General features: G+C 40.6%; 1 protein-coding gene across 1 annotated transcript in view; it reads left to right on the forward strand.

Moving 5' to 3' along the window:
- LOC121638758 (slit homolog 1 protein-like) overlaps positions 1-26192 on the forward strand; it is a 133317-nt gene that overhangs the window by 96267 nt on the left and 10858 nt on the right. The window contains exons 23-37 of the mRNA XM_041983726.1: positions 1871-1942; positions 2418-2489; positions 2640-2711; positions 10822-10985; positions 15294-15418; positions 17483-17577; positions 18418-18557; positions 18661-18754; positions 18941-19078; positions 19983-20214; positions 20311-20441; positions 24744-24898; positions 24984-25195; positions 25337-25461; positions 25548-25756. Of these exons, the coding sequence (XP_041839660.1) occupies positions 1871-1942; positions 2418-2489; positions 2640-2711; positions 10822-10985; positions 15294-15418; positions 17483-17577; positions 18418-18557; positions 18661-18754; positions 18941-19078; positions 19983-20214; positions 20311-20441; positions 24744-24898; positions 24984-25195; positions 25337-25461; positions 25548-25756 (2036 nt within the window). The remainder of the gene's footprint in view (positions 1-1870; positions 1943-2417; positions 2490-2639; positions 2712-10821; positions 10986-15293; positions 15419-17482; positions 17578-18417; positions 18558-18660; positions 18755-18940; positions 19079-19982; positions 20215-20310; positions 20442-24743; positions 24899-24983; positions 25196-25336; positions 25462-25547; positions 25757-26192) is intronic.

Below are 26192 nucleotides of genomic sequence, written 5' to 3' on the forward strand. Positions count from 1 at the left end.
GTGAGATACAATACAGGCTGGTTGCAGTTCTGGCTCTGCTGTCACAGCAGAGTGAAGAAAAGATCATGGGGTTTTAGTTGTTACCATGAAATGCAGCAACGGTCACACAGGAGAAATATTAGAAACATGCAATTTGTTTTACTGCTCAGAGAGACCAAAGATAAAAACCTACAATACGTGAAATAAGATGTAAACTGTTGCAGAAAGTACCCGACAGGATCATCGAAGACGATGTCGTATCGCCGCTGAAGTTTTTAAGTATCCAATTACAAAGTTCTCTGCAGAAGTCCTGATCCAGTCCTCATTTCTTCATATATTTATATGAAAATGTCTGCTGTAATATATAGAATTATGCTCAGATATAAAGAAAATTATTATATGGGGCAGAAACAGAGTAGTTTTAATGAAAAGGAGCTTAAAAGTTAATATTTAGTCTGAGCAGCTTTATTCTTCATCACAGTCTGAATTCTCTTAGACCTGAATTCAATTAGGAATAGTTCTCCAGGATCCTTGAAAGACTTTACAAAGCTCTTCTTTGAGGTTTGGGTTCTGGGAGGATTCATCCCTCCATCAGACTCGTTGAGGTTCAGATTGTGGGGAGGATTCATCCTCCATCAGACCTGTTGATGTCCAGGTTCTAGAGAGGATCCATCCCTCCATCAGACCCATTGAGGTTCAGGTTCTGGGGAAGATTCATCCTCCATCAGGCCTGTTGATGTTCAGGTTCTAGAGAGGATCCATCCCTCCATCAGACCCATTGAGGTTCAGGTTCGGGGAAGATTCATCCTCCATCAGGCCTGTTGATGTTCAGGTTCTAGAGAGGATCCATCCCTCCATCAGACTCGTTGAGGTTCAGGTTCTGGGGAAGATTCATCCTCCATCAGGCCTGTTTAGGTCTGGGTCAACCTGTTCCCAATGATTTACAGTCCAGTTCTTGTGTCATGTGACATACCTCAGCCTTTTCTCCCAGTTTCCTTCCTTAAGAATGGCCTCTTGACAGCCACGTTTCCATGGAGACCATTTCTGATGAGGCTTTGGCCAACAGTAGATGGATCAGCTGAAGATCAGGAGCAGTTTAAAATATTTTAAAAGTGTGGCTCATTTGAAGTAAAATATAAGGAAATGAGGTCTAACTCTTCACTTGTACACGGAACTGAAATTATTTATTTGGTATTTTAACCATACTGAGATTTACATTTTATTCCCTTCAGTTTAATTAAACAACTTTTTATTTGTCCCAGAGGGGTCATTTATGTTGTATAGTATAATATAGTACAGTGTAGTAGTATGATGAAATATGTCATGTTTAATATATATATATAGCATATAGCGAGTAATAGAGTAAAATATATCATAATAATTATTATTATTATCATTATTATATTTTAGCATATTACATACTAATTCAGTACAGTCTGCTGTAATATAATAAAGAGTGTATTAATAATAAGACGAATAATAAGGGGGTTAGGTGGAGAGTTGGACAGCCCTGGGAACAAAGTTGTACTCCTCCTCTAGAGCCTCAGGGAAGTCTAAAGACCTGTAAATAATCTAAAAAGAGCATCTGACAATTCCAGTTAAAATAGAGAATCCATTTATTAACCTCAAAGCCAATTTAGTAGAAGGAAAACTACAGAGGAAGCCTGTGGTCAAACAGCTGCACTTACACAAACATCCATCAGAGGGAGCTGTTGGCTGAGGATTGAGACCAGAAAAGTCTCATATTTTTATTGTATTTAATTTCTTGCACAACTCTTCATGTGATTATCATGTGTGTGTGTTTTGGAAAGAGATTGCAGTGTGTACTACTTTGAGTATCCTGAGTGGTGCAGTGTGTGTTTTCATTGGGAAATTACTTTTGTTTTTGCAGAGATCTGAGCAACAACAAGATCAACTCGCTGTCTGACGACTCCTTCTCCAATATGAGCCAACTTACCACACTGTAAGTGCACACACACACCCACACACTCCCCATCCTGGATCGTCTTCAGGGATTATCCTGATGTGTTTTAAACTGGACTTCCCGTAAAAATTCATTGCACAGATGAATTTTAATAAAGTTTCTTCCTCCATCAGTTCTCACATGGTGAAAAGATCAAACAGAAACAATAATTTCTGGGGCTGAAAATATCATTTCTGTCCAGAGGATGGCCCCAGAGGGAAAAAACCACAATGTTATTAAAATTTAGAGGGGGAAGCATGCTCATGTGAGCCCATTTCCTTTCCAATCTTTCTGGTGAGAATGAGAAAAATGGGCTTGACAGGAAACTGGTTTGGGTGTTCCCTCGCTGACTGGTGTAACGTCTGCCCTCTGAACAGACCTGGTGCTGACAGAAAAACTAAAGTCTGTCTTTTAAAAGGACAGGAAAGAAGAAAAAGCCAAATTTCTGCTTCTGATGTGATGTTTTTCTTTCCAGGATCCTCAGCTACAACGCACTTCGCTGCATCCCTCCTCTGGCGTTGTCCGGCTTGCGCTCGCTAAGACTGCTGTGAGCGCACACATCATGTCACACTTGTCAGCATTGCTCTATTGTCTGCTGATAAACTGAAACTCGCTGCCTGTCGGAGTCATTGTGGTCACTGAGTTTTCAGTTTGACACTTAATAACCTTTTCTGACCTACAATTGCGTCTCTTTCAGTTCTCTCCATGGCAACGACATCTCTGAGCTTCAGCAGGGGATCTTCAGCGATGTGGCCTCACTGTCTCACCTGTAAGCACTTTCCTACAGTACATACATGATGGAAGCAGCTCTATGAATAATGACACGAGTCCATGTGCAGATGTAGGTGCAGAAGCACAGGAGAGGGAAAGAGGAGAGAAAGGATTAACAAGCTGAAGGGAATAAGGAAAGAGAGGAGATAGCTGTATAAAGGAGGAAAGTAAAGGGGTAGAAGAGGTAAAAAGAGGAGGAAGAGTTTTTGATCCTGCTGATTCTCAGTCCATGAAGAAAATTAAATGTTCTGTAAAATCATCTCATGTAACTTATTCAGCAGCTGAAATAGATTTTTCTTCGGTTTCACTAACTGACTTCATTAATGCTGACAAGTTACATAAATAAAGGCAAACGGTATCTAACTGAAATAGGCAGCTGTCATCAACATTTGTCATACATCCGCTTTATGTGACATGGGTCTGATTGAGACCGATAAATGTAGATTAATACTTTTGCTAGCGTGTCCACATATGTGCCAGTGTGAACAGTGAATGGCTAGTTTCCTACTTTTCAGCAAAAAAAAAGGTTAAGTTAACTTTATATGTCGGTACATATCTTGCGAAACACACCATAATTCGTCCTCTGCTTTTAACCCATCACTAGTTACACTAGGAGCAATGGGCTCCCAGATTCAGCGCCCGGGGAGCAGTTGGAGGTAGAGGGCCTTGCCCAGGGGCCCACAGTGGTTATTTTATCTTTGTTGCCAGCATGGGGACTCAAACCCAGGTTCTCTAGATCCAAGCCCACCTCTGTAACCACTAGGCTACTACTCCCCATGTAAATTATTTATGTAGCATGCAATGGGCGACCTTAACTGAGGTCATATTGTCTTACAATAAAAAATGATTATTTCCCTTGAGTTATAAACAAACTTTGTGTCCACCTCTGCCAGTAGCTGCGTTTCCATTACAGTATTTCGCAAAATAAAAGCGATATTTCATTTCATATATCAACATTTCGATAAACAGCAATTGCGATTTGCAGGTGTTTCCATTGAATGGTGTTTAGCGTATTAGCTGTTGTTCTCGTAAAATCTCATCCCGCGAGACTCTGCTTTGAGGAGGATAGAGATTTCTAAATCTTTGTAAAACTCTTGCATTTTGCCGTTGTTTGCTATCAAGGATGTCGATTATATATTTTTCTTTAACTATTTGTAAATAGATTTCCTTCTCCTCCTGCATCTACTCAGACTGCGCCATCCCTGTTTGAAACGAACTGGTCATGTGACCCGCTACGTCACGGGTGCAGCTCTTACAGCTTGTGTGCATCCAGAGGATGATGCAACATTTTGTTTCAAACAAAGTCCACAGATAGTTTCCTAAATCTTTTTTATTGAAAGAAATATTATTCACCACTCTGATCATTAAATGTGTATCAAGCAAGTCTATCCTAAACATTTTTATAATATTATCCACCATTCACTCTGTATCAAGTATGTAAGTATGTGTGGTGGAGTAGGTTTTTCTTACTCCAATCTCCTCGCTCCTCCATCGAAGGCGCAAGGTGTAGCGAATATGGCAGTAATTGCAGGGCGGAGTAGAGTGCCTTTTTGTCTGGGCAGGTGTTTGTCCTTTTGCGCTGTACGCTGATAGTTGTGTGGCTAGCGTGCCATTGGTGTGTTTTCCTCTTTTTTTTAGAGAGGTTGCTGTTTTGTTACCTAAACCCCAGCATATAGGGTTGTTTTGGAAAATTGTCAGTTATGTTTTATCATTAATTGTTTAAAAAGAAATTGTTTAAATAAAATGTAATTTTTATGGGAATCCACCTGCCAAGGGGCATTTTATTTGAACCTGCCCTTTTTAGGTTTACTGGGGGTTTTAACTCCCCAGCTGGGTTGCCAACCTTTTCTTTTTTGTATAGAAATTATTGCCATTCTCTCTCTCCTGGACTGACAGAGCCTAATAAGCCTGCACCTGCTTTCACAGCAGACATGATCTGGCGTATCTGCAGCCCGGCGTCTGAGTTTCTGTTGCCATGGTTACAACTACCGTTTATTCAGCGCAATAATTTACAGCAATACGTCTATTTGACCGGAACTTCTTTCATAGGTGTCCATTATCACTGTTTAATGGACACCCTCCAGCCAATCAGAATCGAGTATTCACCCAGACCATGGTGTAATGGACAGTAATCTGCAGCATACTGAACAACATTAATTTAGTATAGTTTAATATATGGTGCAACGCTTATGCTAAAGTTTTAAAGTGTCACATGGGACATTTATATTTTTGCTTAGTGTAGTTTTACTTTCAAGAGCATTTAACATGTAAATAAAACTATAATAAATATATAATACTACATTATGCAAATAATTTTCAATGTTTAATTTTTTTACAGAATTATTCATTTATATACAAAGTATAAAATATCTATTTGACACTGTCAATAAATATAATTAATATAATATAGTAAATTGAAACCTTCTATTTCCTTCAAATTGTGTTTTGCCTTTATGGATTCCTATAAATTCAGTTACATTTAAGAAAAGTTGATTGTGAGGATAAATTAATTCTCAACTCATGTCTCCCTCCAAACCTTAAATAATTAAAAACAACTCAGAGCAGCTGTTGTCATCCAGAGCTCTGGATTTTCTAAGAGATGTAAAATGAATAACCATCTGTCTGCACATTCACTGAAATGTTCTCAAATTAACAGATTTTTTTAGCTTCACCTGTTTCAGATGATAAATGTGCACCGAATGAGTCCCCAGAACCATAAAAACACCAAACTATGAACAGCGTTTACTGTTTCAACAAACATTAAATCCAACTTCAGCAAACATTTCACACACAGAGCAGAATTATCAGTTTTTTCAGGATTTTATCTTAAAGTTTTAACTCACAATAATTCAATAATGTCTGCAGGTTATGTTTGTGTGTCCACCTGCAGGATTCACATCACCAAGCTCTGAATGCATGTGGGATGTTTTCAGAGCCTGGAGGTAAACAAATGCTAATATCTGAAAACACCTGCAGTCTGTTGGACCCTGAATGCTGTGGATGGATTCATGTTCTGTTGCTTCAGACTCTAATTCTTAATTCTTTTAGAGCCAGTGCCCCCCTGTCCATTTTCAAGGTCCACTACTGCCTCCCACTATTAAAATGTAGACTCAGGCAATGTTCACACTGCAGGTCCTACCACTTTGCTGACATGTGATATTTTGGTTGCTTACATTATAATTGTAATTTGACCTCCGTCAGACTCCAGAGTGAAGCGCCTACCACCCTGTAGAAGAAGCAGTGACATCACACGCTGCACACTGTGCTGACAGAAGTAAATATGGATGCTACACATGTCAACGTGCACATCAATGTTGAAGTTATTGTAGAGTCAGAGCCAACAAAATCATATATTGTTTTGTCTGTTGTTTACATTTTGCTGTGCCCAGCCTCCTCCAACAGAGAATTGTGACGTCTGTCTGACTTCATTGATGTAAAAGTTAGTTGAAATATGACATGGATCTCATTTAGGGCCATGTAAAAAAGTGGACTGGATTTGATTGGAAAAAAAATCTATGTGCAGTCTGTAATAAAACCAACCGCACCTGGGTCAAATCTGGGCAACAAAATAATATTTACCTGTAGTGTGCACATAGCTTAAATATCTCCCCCAAATATCACCTGGATTACACGTGTTGGACCTGTCTGAATACCGATGCTTCAAGTACAGATAATCTATGTGCACACTAAGAAGCATCACTCTTAACCTGTAGCATAGTAAAAGAAAACTTTAAAAACCTCATAGAAAAGCTTTGAAGGATATAAATTAGGTCTTATCTTTGCGGTTTTGTGGTCAAAAGTTACAATCCAGCTGGAAAAATACACTGCTAAGTTCTGTTCCTTTGACTCTGTTAGCTGGAAAATAATCATGAAGGCTCAGGTCACTAATACAAAGAAGAAAAGATTTTTAGGACTGAGTGCATCCTCTTCCAATCTTTGGGTGTTCTTACGCCTGGATTCTGTTTTTAAGGTGTTTCTGAGGTGAACTTGGGCAGTGGTCCTCATTTCTCCTAATTGATTAGTTGATAGAAGTGTCAGTAATCAAATTACACAACCAGTGGATTACCATTGCCCCCGCCCCAAGAACATTTCAATGCCCCCGCTTTTAGAATTATTGTTCCCAGTGCCCTCTAATGTTCCGTCAATGACCCATGGGGCCGATACCTCCCCCGCTGAGAAACTCTATCTTAGATGTTCATTTTGGAAAATGAATCCACATATTACATATCATGGTTCATTTTCTTCCTTAAAAGGAGCTTTTGAGGATGGCAGCCATTTTGAAAAGACATGTAGTGAAGAGTTGGCAAGGCCACGCCCCTACACATGTGTATGGAATTAGAGAGGTAAGCCAAAACAAGATGTATACTACAGTGCACAGAAAATGAATGACTGGGTCTCAGGATGATGTAGGGCTGACATAGCGGCAGTCATCATTCACAAACCTCTGACTTCTCACAGAAGCCTGCTGACAACTGTATGGTCGGATGCTAAGTTAAACTGTCCATTGACTGGGTGCACAGCTTGATCACCAGCCCACCATGTAAGCTAGAGCTCAGAAGAAGTAGCAATACTTTAGGAAATATCAATATTTCTCATAATAAAGTGGCCTCAGAGTTATACTTTTCACTGCTGTTTACTTTTATGCTGATGACATGCAGGTGTATTTAACTGTTAGAACCTCTGATCTTTGTATGGTGAGTAATTAACTCCCATTTTATGACTTCTCTTGGTGTCTGCTAGTTTCCTGCAGACAAAGTCTGTTGTAAAGAACCTCAGCATTGGGTCTAATACTACTTTGAGTTTTGAGCAGAACGTCACAAAACTCGTAATCATTTTTTATCCTCTAAGAAATAAGTCTAAATTACTGTCTATTCTATGTTTTAGACACAGATACAATTTTACATTTTTAGAATCTCCCCATGTCTATTCTCGACCACTGCAGCGGCCTTTTTACATGTCTTAACTAGGGTTGTAACAATACTAAAATTTTAAACTCGATATAAATGCCAAGAATGATGCTTGATACTATTTTCAATAATATAGAGGGGGAAAAAAGGTATTCTTTTAATCAAAATCAAAGCACCATAAAAATCACACAGTGCAAACAATACAATAAAAATAGATTAAAAAATATATATACAGAAAAGACATTAACAGTGTAAAATTTTAAAACTACTAGTTTGTGCAGAGTAGGGTTGTCACGATACTAAAATTTCAAACTTGATACCGATTCTAAGGATGGTGCTCTAATACTATTTTCGATACTATAGAGTGGGAAAAAAATGATTATTCTTTTAATCAAAGTCAGAACACAACAAAAATAACACAATATAAGCAATACAACAAAAAATATGTTAATAAATATAAGAAAATACATTAACAGCTTAAAATAAATTCATGATTTTAAAGCTCTGTTAGTTTGTGCAGATAGTCTTCATCCAGTCTAACAGTGTTATCAGGCAGTTTGCTCACTGTGGTGCAAAAAATAAAACATTTCAACCACTAGTTAGTGTACTTATTTACATAAGTATCCTTTTCTTCACAATGCTCAAGACGAGATCAAGTAAATAGAACGAACAAACTAGTTAAGACTATCTTCTTTTTAAATTACATTAATTATAAACATAAAAAAGATTAGCTTTGTAAATGATTTGTAAACAGTCTACATTAAAAGGCATTAAAATCGGACTGTAAGCCAGGGTTTGATCAGCCAGTAGCAGCTTTGTGCAAATTATTTTCAGGCTGGTTATGGAGCAGAAGACATCTAGTCTACTACTTTTCCTGCAGCTTGAAGATGAGTCTTTTGTGCGGGCTTCTGGATGGGGAAGAGAGGGGCCTGCGGTATAATCTGCAACAATTGTAAACAATAAGTGTTTTCACAATAGTCTCAAAGTCTCCAATAACACCAGAAAAAGTCTCCAAATCGGTTGCTAGTTGCTTTTTCTTTCTTTAAAGTGCTTCTAAAGAGTTCTAAAAACTTGCTAAGTTGGCAACATTGCAAACAAGTGGTCCTCCAGAGAGAAGCTGTAGGGTGGAGCTGCCTGCAGCAGTGCCTGTATAAAATGAATAAAAACAGCTGTTTTTTTTGGTTTTTCTTTTTTTTTTTTTTTTTTTTGTTTGTTTTTTTCGTGAACCAGCAAAAATTGGCATTTAAGTATCAATACCCATGCCAATTATTGTCTATCTAGATATCAAATCATATCACCGTCATATCATCATATCAAATCGATTAGTATCTGAAAGAACACTATGTTTGACAACACTAGTCTTAACCAATGGTCTAGTGATGGCTGCAGATGGTTCAGAACTCAGCTGTAGGAGCTCATTTCTCTTATTTTAATGTCTTTAATTGATTTTAAGATGTTAGTCATATGAGTCTGTATGAAGTCTGAGATCTTAAACTTGTTCCTCAGTTTAAGACCGGGGGCAACAGAACATTTAAAGCAACACTACATAACATTCTGGCTTTAAAACTCCGTTTCTGACAAAATGCCATCTATTATGTACATTTCTGGCACTGTTGTCATCCTGCAGTGTCCCGAGGCTGAGGCACCTCACCTATCTTTTTCTAGCCCAGGGCAACATGTGACATCTGCGTTTGCTTTATGGTACCACGGGATGCAACACAGATTCTGAATTAGCTGTCGGTAGGGGGCGCCAAAAAGCAAAAACCTCCCAAAGTTCAGTAGTGCTGCTTTAAACTCTAGACGAAGCCGTCTGAGGACATCAGATCAGCAAAGTCTAAACCAGACTTTTATCAGAGAGTCTTTCCTTATTTTATCTCACACTTTGGATTTAGACAGAAGGTTGCTGGTTCAAGCCTCGGTTGGGGGGAGGTTCTAGCAGCGGCCTTTCTGTGTGGAGTTTGCATGTTCTCCCCGTGTATGCGTGGGTTCTCTCCGGATACTCCAGCTTCCTTCCACCATCCAAAGACATTCTTGTTAGATTAACTGGGTGCTCTAAGTTCTCCCTAGGAGAGAGTGTGAGTGTCTTTCTGTGTTGGCCCTGTGATGGACTGGCGACCTGTCCAGGTGCACCTGTTAATTGCTGGGATAGACTCCAGCTTCCCCGCATCCCTGAGTTGGACCAAGCAGTATGAATAACTTTGGATTTTGTTTATTAAGTTGCTGCCCTACAGTTATATTTATATTGGGGTATTGTTTTGGTTTCAGAACTCTGATGCTGTAAAAAGTGTATTAGAAAAGAAATTTAACTGAGGATCAGAACTGAATTTGTCTTCAGATCTCTATTTAATTTGTTTAGAATGAAAAGTAATTGTTTAGAAAACATGAAGGGAGCTAATTTATTGTTGTCTCTTCGTGCTATAAAAGTTCTTTCAGGCCAAAAATGTTCCTGTGTGTGTGAGTTTGTTGGTGTGTGTGTGAGCGAGGAATGCTGATGAGATATGAAACATTTCCACTGGTCAATATGTTCAACAGATATTGAGTTCTTACAATTGTAAATCTGACTCTAAAGGAGTCAGTGCCCCACCAACCATGAACCTCACCGCATGTCACTGGTCTGCTGTCATGGAGCTCCTCTCTGTCCTCTGATGGATAATTTGAAGTTTTCCGATCCACTGGACCGGATCAACCCGACCTGTCCTGCTGTGTGTGTTTGATGTGCCATGTGTCTCTGATAATGATTATCAGCTGATTAGACATATTAAAGGCTGTATCACTGCCAGCATGAGTTCCTCTGTATGTAAGATCCAGCAGCTCCACCATGTGGACTTTAAGATCAGTGCAGGTCTTTTTTTTTTTTATTTTTATCCACCCACCTCTTTGGTCCTGATGCCATCTTTCTGTCCCAGCTTTGTCCTCTCCCATTTACACACATTCCTTCTCTGCTGCTGCTAACTTCCTGTCAATTAGTCGGTTTATTCAGCTGTCATATCCGTTTTCTTTACTTCAGTTTATTTTTCTCATTTCTTGTTTATTTTGTAGCAAAATTCAGTTCAATCATACAAAGATAAGAAAAAACAAACAAAAAAACAAATAACACACTAGTTTCTGTCAGAAAACAACAGTGCTCCCTCCGTATCACTGATCCACGTTTGAAAACCCAGAACAACCACCAATCATCTCTGCGTGTGTTTCTCCATCCAGAGCGATTGGAGCCAACCCGCTGTACTGCGACTGCCGCCTGCTCTGGCTGTCGGACTGGGTGAAGAGCGGTTATAAGGAGCCTGGCATCGCCCGGTGTGCCGGGCCCCGTGGCATGGAGGGCAAACTGCTGCTCACCACGCCGGCTGACAAGTTCCAGTGTCTGGGTAAGCTGACAGGAAGCCGCTGTCAGGACAACACACACAAACTCATCCATGCCTTCATCTCCAGTAGACTGGAACACTGTAATGGTCTTTTAACTGGACTTTCCAAAAACAGCATTGAACATACATCCTGACTGAACATGGAGGAGCATCATCTAGCTGCCAGTGGAGATAAAACATTTGTTGTGTAGTACTTGAAGTAGGTGATGGGGAAAAATAGTCTATGATGGCATTTTGTAGTTTATTGTCCTCGATTGGATGGTTGACAACTTCTCCTCTCTTCTTGGTATCGTACTGTTGTTTGTTCTTTGGTGTCGTTGGTGTCTTTAGAGTCATTTCTGTGATATGATGACTTCTGGATCAAAGTAAATTACTTTAAGCTAGTGGTGTGGCAAAATACTTTCAGGTAAATAAAGAGCTCCGGACAGCAACTTTATGTATAAAAAGAATGATGGTTTATTACAAAAAGTGACATCTTAAACAAATCTCTGCTGAAGATCTGGAGGTCCGGGATCAGAACAAAAAGATCCGAAAACCAGATGTGGGCTGTGGTCTTATATACTCTTCAGACAAAGACATTCCTGAGTCCTGTATGCTCCAATCATATCCAGACACATATCAGACGTACGTGTGCTTAGGACACATATGTTGGTGTGTGAGTCCAGTCTCTAGGACAAAGAACCTTAGATAGTAAGAACCTGAGTGTGTCTTATGGAATATGTGGTTCTCCGAATTTCATATTTACATCCTGTGCTGGAAACTTTTTTGAGCTCAAGAGTACAGTCCTTTAAGAAAGACCCTTATAGGAAACAATCTACTGTAAGTGTGTCTTACACAATGCTATGTTTAGATATTCCTGGAAGTCTATAAGCCTGTCCATACATGGATTCTGAAGCAAATGGCAGTCTGCTTACAGCTGCAATGACATATGGTCCTAATCTTTGTAATTTTAATTCATTCTATTTAAGAAAGAGAATAAGGTACTTCATGTTCACCAAATGTAGACACTTTAAATCCAGGTTATTCTCTAATGCACCTGCATGAAATCTGCACCATAAAATCTTTCTTTTAATGTTTTTTCATTAATAGTTAAGTTCTTTTATATTTTATGCAGTTATTAAACAGCTGATTTAAATTTTGTTCCTACACATTTTTCTTCTCTTTACATACATGAGCTTGTCTTGCCCACTTGCCTATATATATACATACAGTATATATATATATATATATATATATATACATATATGTATATATATATATATATATATATATATATATATATATATACATACAGTATATATATATATATATATATATATATATATATATACATATATGTATATATATATATATATATATATATATATATGTATATATTAGTCATGCATTTATATAATGTATGTATGTCTGTATGTAAAACATGTAGATTTTAGGTTTTTTTTAACACAATGAGCTGTAGTTCTGTTTAACCTGCTTCTTATGTCTTCTGTTAACATCTCTTATGTTAATGATTCGGTTTTGACCCGTATCTGAAATTAGCTGTAAAATACACACACACACACACACACACACACACACACACACACACACACACACACACACACACACACACACACACACACACACACACACTATTCATTTTGTTTTGACAGTATACCCTTGGTTTCAATAAAAAAAAAGAGAATCATACATATAAATAAAAGTTCTTACCTGTCTATTACTGAGGGGTAGTAGAACACATTTCTTAAATAAAATTGTTTATTTATTTTTTTCTTTTGATATTATTAACTATAGTAACGTCTGCTTTGACCCATTTGCTTCAAGAAAAGCCAAAAAGTTTGGATTTTTCAACACTTTTGTTTCCTTCGCTTTCTCGGAGCAGTGATGCCTCTTTGTACCAACATTGGCATAAACAGCTGAAAACATGTCTTGATGCCGCTGACTCTTGTCACAGCAAACCTTGTGATTCCAGGGCTCATATGATGACACAGCAGCAGCTGACTGCATCATGAGCTCCTGACCTCCAACAGATTTTACCATCTTTGGATTTGAATCTTTCAGGGGCAGCGACTTCACTAACAGTAACCTCCTCATCAGACTGACCAGATGTGTCTTCTGGATGAAGACCATGGTCTTCCTCCACAGAAACCACTCATCCACTCACTTTTCACCAAAAATATTATCCAGAACTTGGCTCACTGAAAATGTTCTCCTCATTTCTGCATGCTGCAAACTGGAGATGACTGAACGCTGGACACGCCCAGCTTTGTTTGTTTTGTTTGTGTGCAGGTAAACAGGAAAACAAGGCAAAAAGAGAATCCTCTAAAGCTGAACTGAGCAGAGAGAGCAGGCGGTCAGTGTGTTGGATTACAGTACACTTCTGACTGCAGTTTTGGCTCCTAATTGGTGCTGTATGATCTTACTTTTACAGCTGGGACCAGAACAACACAAAGGTTATAATTTCAAGAAGAGCATTTTAGAAATTTGAGAAAAAACTGCTATTGCTTTATTTGGTAAACTAGAGGTTCTCGATGCAATAGTCATATTTATGTGGTTCCTTTACTCCTAAAACGGGTCGACGTGGACCCTAACACAAGGGGAAGGATAAACCATCCACGACACAGTAGAAACTGTTGCTAAGTTAACAATCTGTTACAGCCACATGTGATTCAGTCATTTGATGTAAGAGAACAAACACCCACTGACTGTAGGTTCCTGATATGGTGGATTATATTTAATGAGAGGTTTTTAGTCTGTGTGGCCTTCATCATGAGTTGGTGGCTGTTACTCCTACACACTCTCAGACACTGAAGTGTTGCTTGTCTTTAGCTGAACAGTAAAATGTGCAGAAACACATGTCATGTGGGAATATTATCGATCTGTTATTTGTTTTAAACACAGTCTTCAGGTCAGACGCAGTAAATCCAGAATCCCAACGTCTGTCTGACTGACAAGCGAGCAGTGTATTTTAATACCTGCAGAATAAACATGAGTGTGTTCTACTGGACTCAGTGGAGTTGGAAACGACTCCAAACATGACTCATCTCTGGTGATAAACTCAGTGGTGTGTTCCTCCTCCATCCAGTAATTTTATGCATGACTGTCTCACAGATGTTCAAACAGAGGTGGCTGAAACACATGCAGCAGTTTAACACTCAGGTTAAATTTAGACTTTTATTAACTCTCTTTCTGCTTTAGACCCAATTCCAAAAAAGTTGTGATGCCGTGTAAATTGTAAATAAAAACAGAATGCAATGATTTCCAGATCTCATCAACCCATATTTTATTTCCAGTAGAAGCTAAACATCAAATCAGATGTTGAAAATGAGACTTTTACAAGCTGATAGTGAATCAGATGGCAGTGACAAGGCTGTAAAAAGTAGTTCCAGGGTGATGTTCAGCACGGTGTAAAAAGTAGTTCCAGGGTGATGTTCAGCATGGTGTAGCATCTCTTCTTCTAACATGTCTGGAAACGTCTGGGAAGTGAGGAGACCAGTTGCTGGGGTTTTAGGGCAGGAATGTTAAAGCAGTTTGTTTTATTGTCAATAAATGGCACTAATTAACAGACATCTGATGTTCCAAGCACACAACGGGTGTTTGTGTTCATGTTAAATCTTCAAATTTGGGTTGACCTGACAATGACACAGTCATCATTTCATTTCCATTTTCCTTCCACTACGACCTTTTAGCTCCATCAGTAGCTTAATTATTATTATTTTATGAATTTTCAAAGTGATACTATCATGGGTCCTCTCCCCCCGTCCTGCTTCTGCATGAGGCTTCTCTTCCAATTGCGAACGTTTCACGGCTGTCAGCCTCTTTTTCTGTGACTGACATGTTGAAAGATGAAGCGACTGTGCCACCTGTTGGGCCGATGTCCGGCTGATGTTCAGCCACAACCTGAGTGAGTGTCCAAATGCCAAAAATAAAGAGAATATTTTTAACGATTCTTCTTACAGCAGAACAATTACATGTAAGAAAGAAAATTATCTGAAATCACAAATGTGTAAAAAGATATAAAAATTATTTACATAAATCATTGAGGATTTTAACCCTTAAATTATTCATTCATCTATAAAAATTCTGCAGTCATTTAACAAACACTTTTCTCCAAAGTAACTTCCATCTGAAGGTGGTTCCAACTGGAAGAGATTCGGACCCGGGTCTCCCACATGTTAGACGGACGCTCTGCCAGCTGAGCTAACCAGGCGCATAACACAAAATGATAATACAACATCATGAATATGTTGACATGTTTGACCAGATGATAAACTTTCATACTGACCTGCGCGTGTGTGTGTGTGTTATCAGGTCCTGTGGAGGCGTCTGTTCAGGCCAAATGCAGTCCATGTGTGTCTTCCCCCTGCCAAAACCAGGGTCTGTGCCAAGTCCACCACAGCCAACAGTACACCTGTACCTGCAAGTCCGGCTTCACGGTATGAAACGACAGTCATGAAGAAGGAACACCTGTTCCTCAGCAGGCGTTAAATTCACTCCAGCCTCAGACAGCCAACATGACAAATCTCACTGTGTCATTATTTACTGAACAGGAACTAAGAGTCAGAATCAGAGTGATGATGCAGCAGCTTGTAGAGGCTCCTCCAGCTGCAGGAAGGTGCAGTAATGGTGGATGATGGTTGTGCTCCACTCTTCTTTCCAGCGTTGCTTCAGGTCATAGAGGCTCGCAGCATTAGTTTCTCTCTGAAAGTCCCACCACATGTCAGTCAGGCTGAGGTCTGGACTCTGACTGCATCATCACTTTGATTCTTTTATTTTTTTCTGCTGTAGATCTGCTGCTGTGTTTGAGATTGTTGTCTTGTTGCATGGGTTGCAAGAATATAACGCATTAAGGTTAAGTCAGCTGTGAATGTGGTAGTTACTAATGCAAGTTTCATTATAATGATTAGATTTATGAGGATATGCCGTGATGGCCTAGTTAATATCACCACTGACAACTATCAGACTCACCTGGAGGTTTTATTTCATCAGATCCACATCTCGCTCTATCGTATCACAGCAGGAGGTGATTTACAGACTGTAGACGGAACAGCAGGCTTTTTATCCTTCAGCCAGTGCACCACATGGATGTTGGTCCTGACACATTCATGGACCAGGCTGCAGGCTGGGAGTAATTAATGACCCATTTGTACATAAAACTGCTTTTATATTATTTGAATCTCACTGTGTGATTATTTATTAGCACATTATCACTTTAAAAAAATGAGGGAAAACTTAGTGCTCATCTTTATCGTTTTTAGTTTTCCTTCATTCTTTTGGCATTCTGTTTATTTTTTCTGGAGTGTCTGGCATGCAACCTTTACGTCTCGACCTTTCATGGGTATTTTCAGGCATTGACCTAAGAAGTAAGAACAGCTGGTCCATCTTTTCAGCTTACAAGAGATTTGCATTCACCAATCTATGAGGAGAGATATGAGCAGTTTGTGGATCTGTGGAGAGTTTTTGTAAAAGCCTTCTCATGAGAAGTTATTGGTGAATGAAGCTTGTTATCGTGTCAGAGAGATGGACTCACATCTGACTTTTCATGGTCCACTCAATGACTCCCTCCACCACCGTGTTTTACAGTTGGTATCAGGTGTTTGTGCTGATGTGCTGTTTGTCTTTGTTGTTCATTCTGACCAATCATCTCCACTTTGGTCTGGTCTGTCCAGAGAACATTGTTCCAGAAGTCTTTTTCCTGAAACCCTTCCAAACAAGCCATATTGGTTCAGTCTTTTTCTAACTGGACTGTCATAAACTTTAACATTTAACCTTCTAACTGGGCCCTGGAGAGTCTGACGTGTAGCTCAAGGGTTTCGTCGAGTTTTCTGGGCATTTTGTGGTCTGATCTTGGGCTGAACTTGCTGGGACGTCCTCTCCTGGGAAGACTGGTGGCTTGAATGTTTTCCACTTGTAAATTATGAGAATTAATCATTGATGAGTGGCTCATGGCTGCTTCTGACCCTCTGAATTCCTGTGGAAGCTGTAAGAATGGAAACAGTTTCACTCTGATTGTGACTTTTAGTTTCTGTTTAATAAATGACATAGTGTGATGCATCATGTTGTTTATCTGAGGTTAGATTTACTGAACCTGGTGAGATTTATTTATTATGTCCTGATACATAAAACCTTACACGGGGGAAGTGTGTACCAGATTTTTGACTGTGTGTGTTGTAGTGACATTTGTGACCTCAGCTCATGTCATATAAATGGAGTACTTTTCCTGCAGTCAAACAATAAAACATTAACTGAACATTTGAAAACACTCTTCTAATATTTGCGTGTTGTCAGCGATTATTTGGAGCTCACATCTGTTTCTGTTAATCCCATCCAGCTGCCAAACTGACCTGGTCTTGTGGTTTGTGTTTGTCAACTAAAACCATGCTCTGTGTGTGTGTGTGTGTGTGTGTGTGTGTGTGTGTGTGTGTGTGTGTGTGTGCATGTGTGTGTGTGTGTGTGTGTGTGTGTGTGTGTGTGTGTGTGTGTGTGTTGTTGGTCTGCAGGGTAAACACTGTGAGACTCTGGTGGATGCTTGTGTCAGCAATCCCTGCACCAACGGAGGAAACTGCCTGAGCGATGAGCAGACTGGAGGATTCAGGTAACCAGTTCATATAAAACATGCAAAACCAGTAACAGACAACCCGCTGAGGTACTAGTTCCTAACGTATAGAGAACGTGCACGTGGCGTCACCGCGGCTTTCTTCGCCATCTTGGAGGAACGGGGTCACTGTTTCCATCAACTCTTCCATGTTTCTCACAAGTCAACATCTAAAACACGCAGAAAAGAAACGTCGTCACTGCGATAAACACAGAAGTGAGTCGTTGTTACGATGCAGAAACACTAATCATTAAAAAGTTAGATCCTCACAAGCTGCTGAACAATGAATGAAGTTCAGGTTTAGGTGTTTTCCACCGGTTTCAGTCTCAGACGTCGGTGTTTACCTGGTGTTTGGTGGAAGTTCCTGCACCTGTCATGGATTTATAAACTACGGATCATTAAATGTTCAAGCAGCCATTTTAAAAACGGCTGGAATAAAAACCAAATAAATGATCTGTTCATCTGTGTGGATTCATTTATGATAAATTAATCCATTCTGGATTATAGTATAAAAGTAAAAGATGTCTAAATATAAAGGATCTAACTATTTAAAACATCTTGTTAAAGCACAAAAAGTAAAATATGAACGCAAGCAAAATTATGAGGAAGTGTGTTTATTTATTACAAGTACAATAAAACTTTACTGGGTTTGATGGCAGATCTACTCTGAAACATCGGAAACCAGTAAACAGTCCTGGATGTGTGACAGAACAACACTGGGACTCATGTTAATCCCAACCTGGAGAAAGTGATGTTCTCATCTGTAAATGGGAGTTTCATCCAGGTGTAAAGTCCTGCAGTCTGTATTCCTGAAGCGGTTTGTTTATTTATTTTCTATAGTTGTGCGTGTGCTTTCGGTTTCCATGGCACTTTTTGTGAGGTGAACATGGACGACTGCGAGGACCACGGCTGTGATAACGGTGCCACCTGCATCGATGGAGTTGGAAATTACACCTGTTTGTGTCCTCCCAACTACACAGGTACAGCACTCTTTGAGATCAGCTGACCAAAAAATGTTACAAAACACCCCGAACAGTCGGGACTAAAATCCTCCACAAACTGTTTCCATCTTCGGGTTTTCAGGTCTGTTTTGTGAGGAAGAGGAAGATGTTTGCTCCACAGACAGAAACCCCTGTAAGCATCAGTCCACCTGCATCAGCAGTCCTACAGGTCCCAGGTGAAAGCACACACACACACACACACACACACACACACACACACACACACACACCTCCCTTCACCAGCACCACAGTCAGCAAAGCTTAAGATCTCACTCGAGACTGCAGATAAACATCAGTACTGGTAAATTTAGCTAAAGTGTGTGTTGATGTCAGGTATGTGAAGGTGCATCTTTCTGTTCCAGGTGTGTGTGCATCCCAGGCTGGGTGGGGCCCGACTGCAGCATCGATTATAATGAGTGTGTGGATCATCTGTGTCAGAACGGAGCGCAGTGTGTCGACCATCTGGATGGATACAGCTGTGTCTGTCCACAGGGATTCAGGTACCTGCAGCACTGGGACGCTGGGAACAGAGACGGTGCTGCAGATGCTGAGACTCGAAGCTTTAATAGAGCTTAATTTGACCATAAATACTCATTTGTTCAGAAAAGTCAGACTTTAAACATTTTGTCCATCTCATATGAAGAGGTTTTATGTAAATATAGTTAAATCATGTCAGATTCCACCCACCTTCATCAGATTCTTCATTCATGTCTACAATTAAAATATAAAAGATACAGTTCACGCCCATGTTAACGAACCACGAACGACACCATCATTTCCAAACTTTTCCCAGCTTTAATGGGACCTTTGACCTGGACAACTCAACTGAAAAATGATCTTACCTGTTAGGAGAAAAATATGAAAAAATAAATAATGTACAATAAGCTGGTTGCATAAGTGTGGACACCCTTAAACTAAAATAATTTTAGTTCAGGGGCCACATTCAGCAAAATCTGATCTCCAGGGGGCCAGAGCAGCAAAACAGCATAAAAACCTAGAAATCACATATTAAGTATTTTTTCTCTTTGTTTTAATGCTAAGAAGATCTTTACGTTTTGGAAACTAAACTTAGAAAAATAAGTTCAGTTTCAACAATATTTTGCCTCATTTTATTCACACATTTTTTTAACTTCCAGATGAAAATGCACCTGCAAAATCACCAAACATTTAATCTCAGTTTAGTTTAATCTAAGTATGACTTTTCAACATCTAGAAGTTATTTTAAATGTACATACGTGTTGGAGCAGGGAAGCATCCAAAACCTGCTGAACAGTGGCCCTGAAGGTGATCCCTGCTGGGATTTTAGTTAAAGGGTGCCCATACTTATGCACGCTGTATGTCAGTTGGTTGAAGAAATTTGTCTGTTGCAGTGAATGCATCCTGACTTTCCTTGGTCTCCCTCAGTGGTGAATTTTGCGAGGTGTCCCCGCCGCTGCCACCGTCTCCATGTCAGCTGGCTCAGTGTCAGAACGGCGCCCCCTGTGAGGAAAGGTCAGGTTCTGCGGTCTGTGTGTGCCTGCCGGGCTTCGAGGGTCAGAGCTGTGAGAAGCTGGTTAGCGTCAACTTTATTGATAGAGATTCTTATGTTCAGCTTCAAGATGTGAAGAACTGGCCTCAAACTAACATCACCCTGCAGGTGAGGACGAAACTGTGGCAACCTCATCCCAGCTGAGGCGCATTATCACACACACACACACACACACATACTGTTACTGATGTGTGTGCGTTTCAGGTGTCAACTGCAGAGGATAATGGTATACTGCTCTATAATGGAGACAACGAACCAATAGCAGTAGAGCTTCATCAGGGTCATGTAAGGGTGACCTATGACCCCGGGAACGAGCCTGCTACTGCCATCTACAGGTAGACATACACACAGAAACAGGAGATGGCTTTAATCACTAAATATCTTCGGTTTGTAGAAGAGACGGAACTGTCTCCAGGTTTTATAATTAATCTGTATTTAAGCAGTTTTCTGTTATTATTCCAGCAGTTACTATTTAAAGACATTACATAAAAAAGACAATCAGCCAGTCACATGGCAGCATCTAGTCATGTTGACATGATGACGATGACCTCCTGAAGTTCAAACTGAGCATCAGAATGAGGAAGAAAAGGGGTTTAAGTAGCTTTGATTGTGGCATGGTTGTTGGTCTGAGTATTTACTGGGACTTTCACACACAACCATCTCCAGGGTTTACAGAGATGGTCTGAAGAAGAGAAAATATCCAGCGAGCAGCAGTTGTCTGGACCAGAATGTCTGGTTGATGTCAGAGGTCAGAGGAGAATGGACAGACTGGTTGGAGATGATAGAAAGACAACAGGAAGTCCAATCAGCACTGGTTCCAACCAAAGTCTGCAGAACAGCATCTCTGAACACACAACACGTCCAACCTTGAAGCAGATGGTTTACAGCAGCAGAAGACACACCGGGTGCCTCCTGTCAGCTAAGAACAGGAAACTGAGGCTACAATTCACACACACTCACCAACACTGGACAATAGAAGATGGAGAAACGTTGCTGGTCTGATGAGTCTCCATTTCAGCTCCACATTCAGATGCTAGGCTCAGAATCTGCTGGAAACACCATGAAAACATGAATCCATCCTGCCTATATATAAAGAAACAGGAGAACAAGTTTAAAAGGCAGAATCTGAATCTTAATAAAAGTTATGAGAAGAGACAAATCCTCAGGCCAAATCTGCAGCTGCTGATGAACTCCTGCTGGTTTAAATGAAGCAAACTGTAAGTCTTCATGTTGAATTGTACAGTATTTTCATCATATTGGCTGCCCCCTGCAGCCAGCAGCTGCAGCTTGATCAGCCCGACATTATCATGGGTTTATGGTGTGTTTAAGTGATGCACTGGACTCCTGTCAGACCCTCAGCAGCCTCTCAGCTTGCCGTAGCCCAGCAACAGAGTGCGTCGGTGCATGATCTGTGTGGCTTCTCAGAGAGAGACAGCCTTTTTTAGGAATGTGAACTGATGAAATCAGCTGTGTGGTATTCACATTTAATGACAGATGCAGACAGAGCACACTTCATGTTAAGAGTCCACTTGATCAGATGTCGAGTGTTTAAATGTCAGGATGGTTGGAGGGAGAAATGTCCAAATGGGAACCTTTCTCATATACATAGAGCAAGTAGCGGTGATAAGCAGCTGCACAGAACAGGACGGTGGGTCATGAAACAGCTGAACTGAACAAAGACTTGAGGATGGAAGAAACTGTAGAGCAGCAAAGTTAAAGGATTGATGTGCTGAACTGCATCATATTTACCCATGTTATATTATTCATATTATACCTGCACACAAACAAAACAAACAAAGCTGGGCGTGTCCAGCGTTCAGTCATCTCCAGTTTGCAGCATGCAGAAATGAGAAGAACATTTTCAGCGAGCCAAGTTCTGGATAATATTTTTGGTGAAAAGTGAAAAGGCCACATAGATGAGTGGTTTCTGTGGGGGAAGACCACGTGGAGCATCATCCAGAAGACACATCTGGTCAGTCTGATGAGGAGGTTACTGTTAGTGAAGTCGCTGCCCCTGAAAGATTCAAATCCAAAGATGGTAAAATCTGTTGGAGGTCAGGAGCTCATGATGCAGTCAGCTGCTGCTGTGTCATCATATGAGCCCTGGAATCACAAGGTTTGCTGTGACAAGAGTCAGCGGCATCAAGACATGTTTTCAGCTGTTTATGCCAATGTTGGTACAAAGAGGCATCACTGCTCCGAGAAAGCGAAGGAAACAAAAGAGATTTGGTCCGGCGATGGCCTGGTGACCTGTCCAGGTGTACCTGCCTCTTGCCTGTTAATTGCTGGAATAGACTCCAGTTTCTCCACGACCATGAATTAGACTAAGCAGTATAGAAAATGAAATAAAAAAACAAACAAAAAAGTATTTAAGAAATGTTATCTAATACTCCTCAGTAATAGTCACGTAACACAACCACCTTTTATTTATTTATATCGTTCTCTTGAGTTTAATTTTAACACCTTTTTTTCATTGAAACCAACTGACCAAAAAGTGGACCCAGAGTAATATCTGTCTCCTCCCTAGCAGCACCTGTCCTCTTTACTTCAACTCATCATAACCTCATCCCCTCTGCTTCTGTGTGATGATTGATTCTCATTTAAAGAGGTTTGTGGTCTTCACACACATCAAACTCCACTCATCACTGCGTGTTGCAGGCAGAGGAAGTAGTAATTCCTACCTATCCCAGTTTAGCTATAGAAAATGTTGGTGTAGAAGGTATTGATCCGAAATTAAATAAAATGAATTAAATGAATGGCTCGTGACCAGGCCTCTGCAGAGCTGAATGACATGCGGATGAGGGAATTCTGCCACTGACTCAGGTATGTTGGAGATGGGATGCATCTAAAAGTTGCAGGATGGTAGATCTCGAAGACTGCAGCTGGACACACCTGACCTAAAACATCTGGAAACTGAGTCTGTAGAACAGCAGCTATTTAGTTTAAATACGTGTAAATGAAAAAAACTATCACTGACTTGAGAAATGTATTAATTTTGACAATATAATCAAAATGAATGTGTTATCCTTGGCTGTAGTCATACAAGAGCTTCAACACTTCCCCTCCACTTTACCAGATCCTCCTTCTAGTCACGGGTTGGACCCCTTTTCCCTCCAGAACTGCCTTACTTCCTGGTGTGATAGATGGAAGCAGGTGGTGGAAACCTTCCTCAGAGGTTTTCTCCATGTTGACATGACAGCATCACACAGTTGCTGCAGGTTTGTCGGCTGCATCCATGATGAGAATCTCCCGTTCCACCACATCCCAAAGCTGCTCTACTGGACTGAGATCTGGTGGCTGTGGAGGCCGTTGGAGTCCAGTGAACTCATCGTCATGTTCTAGAAAGCAGGTGGAGATGATCTGAGCTTTGTGACATGGTGCATTATCCTGCTGGAAGTAGCATCAGAAGATGCTCCACTGTGGTGTGCTGATTGGATTTCCTGTTGTCTCCAACCAGTCTGTCCATTCTCGTCTGACCTCTGACCTAAACCAGACATCCTGGTCCAGACAACTGCTGCTCGCTGGATATTTTCTCTTCTTCAGACCATCTCTGTAAACCCTTGAGATGGTTGTGTGTAAAAATCCCAGTAAATACTCAGACCAACACCATGCCACATTCCTTTCTCTCGACAGCTTTGAATCTTTATTTCCTTTTTTTAAAAGTGTATTGTTAAAACATTTTTTTTTTCCTGCTCTTGAACTTTTTATAAATTTGCTTAAAATTTGTTTAGTCTTCATTTGTGCAAACACATCATGTGCTTCAGTCCAGTGACTCTAAAATGAAGGCCTGAAAGAGTGCTGGAAAAAAGTCTGGTTCTCATTTTCAGTGAGATCTACCTTGTTGGTTTCCAGTCTGACCGATGCTTTCCTCCACTACTACTCTGTTTAAATGGACCATTTACTTTTTCCATGTAGAAATACTAAAGTTACTGTGCATCATCTCATGTTATGTTTCTAGCATCTCCAGATCTGATTTAATTCAGTCTCATAGAGACAAATCTGTCAGCCTCAGTCTGGCTTACACCCATTTTTTTATAGATTGTTTTTTTTATAGATTTTATAAGATTTTATACAGAGAGCTGAAGTATGTGCCTCCAAAATTATGCTAATTAAATTTGGGTACAGATGGAAGTCTGATTTAAGGTAGAAACATAACATAACTCACCGGTTTATAGTATTTGCAACACATCAGAGTCCAGCTTTTCTGGTATAAGAAAGGATCAGAATCTTTATAGAAACAGCTTGTTTTAAAGTGGCTCGTATATGCTAATTTCAGGCTAATTTATTTTAAAATGTGAGTCCACAAGGACAGGAATCAATCCAGTATTTTTCACAAACCCTTTTATTTAGTCCCTGCCCCAGGACGTCACTGAAATATCGATGCAGAAAAATCTCTATAAAACCTATTGTTTCCAGCACCATGGAAAATAAATATAGAGACACAGTGGAAAACTCAAACATGTGTTTATGTGCTGCTCTTTTGTCTGATGAGTGTTCATCGCTATAACACCGTAGAAAGCTCAGAACGTCCAAATAGCAGGGCCCTTTAAATGTTTTTACTACTTCAAATAAATGTGGATGAGCAAAAAGTCTTGTGTTCAGCATTCTTGCTTTAAGTGTGTGTTGATATGAAACAGCGCTGAAACGGTGAACGATGGACAGTTCCACACGGTAGAGCTGGTGACCTTTAATCAGATGGTCAACTTGTCGGTTGATGGAGGAGAGCCGACCACGTTGGACAGTCAGGGTCGCAGTCAGCCAGCAACAGGAGAGGCTCTTCTGTATGTGGGAGGTAGGACTGGGTGTGTTACACCAAAGTTCTGCTGCTGCTTCAGACTTTTTTCCAGAAAACACTTATTTATCGTCTTTCTATGCAGGTATGCCTGAGCAGGTGCTCCCAGCCTCTCTGGGACTTTCCTCTCAGACCCTTAACACATCCAGTTTCCACGGCTGCATCAGGAACCTTTACATCAACCACGAGCTCCAGGATTTTACTCGCAGCCACATGAAGCCGGGTGTGGTCCCAGGCTGCCAGCCCTGCCGCAAACTCTACTGCCTGCATGGCATCTGCCAGCCCGATGCGGCACAGGTTCTGCACCACAAACGCAAACATTTTGACACAATACAGAAACAGGAAGGCTTTGATGGAGACTGTCTGGAGGAGTTAGGAGGCGTCTCCAGTGTTAACATTGACAAATAACCAGTGAAATGAATTGTTTTCATCGCTCAGGGTCCTCAGTGTCACTGCCTGCCTGGATGGACCAAACAACACTGTGACCAGCCAATCACAGGAGGCCTTACTGGACCAGATGTTGTCACCACGGCAACTGGTGCCAACCCGTGTGACAGCAGCAAGTGAGCATTACAGATGTTGTTTACCAGGAACTTAAACTTTATTCTTCTTGGGTGCCGAAAGTGATGTTTGTCCTGTTTAACTCCAGGTGTGTGAAGGGGTTGTGTGTGGCGCTGGATGCACAAACCTACCGCTGCGACTGTGAGAAGGGATATCATGGGGCACTGTGTAACCTCCAGGACGCAGCGGCAGCTTCATGCCGGGGGCTACGCTGTCTGCATGGCCAGTGTCAGCTAACAGAGGAAGGCGAGAGCTGCGTCTGCCAGCAGGGATTCACCGGAGAGAGCTGCGATATCGGTGAGCTGGGACGAAGGCTCGGGGATGGCCAAGGTTCATGAGCTTAGAGTGCTTCAGGTCTGGAAACTTCCTGGTTGGTGCAGTCATGTTTGATGTCCCACCCACACTTAGGCAGTGGGCCAAGGGAAGGTTTTGTATATTTGGACAATCCCCACCGAATGAGGACCTCATTTCTTTGTTAACAGCATCTTCATTTTTCATCAGTTGAAAGAAAAATTGTTGGCACTCTCACCTCTTGCACATTTTTTGTTTATTGGCAACTTTATTAGAGTTGTTGGTACCGGCAAACCGAGCGGTCAGCTATGCTCGTGGCCCGACATGCATGAAGTAATTGTAGTTATTGTCCTATGACACACCTCAAAACTTGCCTCGGGGTGGGGGGTGGCTTGTAACCTGCTGGTAACAAATGTGGAGTTTTTCTTGCCAGCTTTTAAGC

This window comes from Melanotaenia boesemani, chromosome 4, assembly GCF_017639745.1.
Source record: "Melanotaenia boesemani isolate fMelBoe1 chromosome 4, fMelBoe1.pri, whole genome shotgun sequence".
NCBI classification, from domain to species: Eukaryota; Metazoa; Chordata; class Actinopteri; order Atheriniformes; family Melanotaeniidae; genus Melanotaenia; species Melanotaenia boesemani.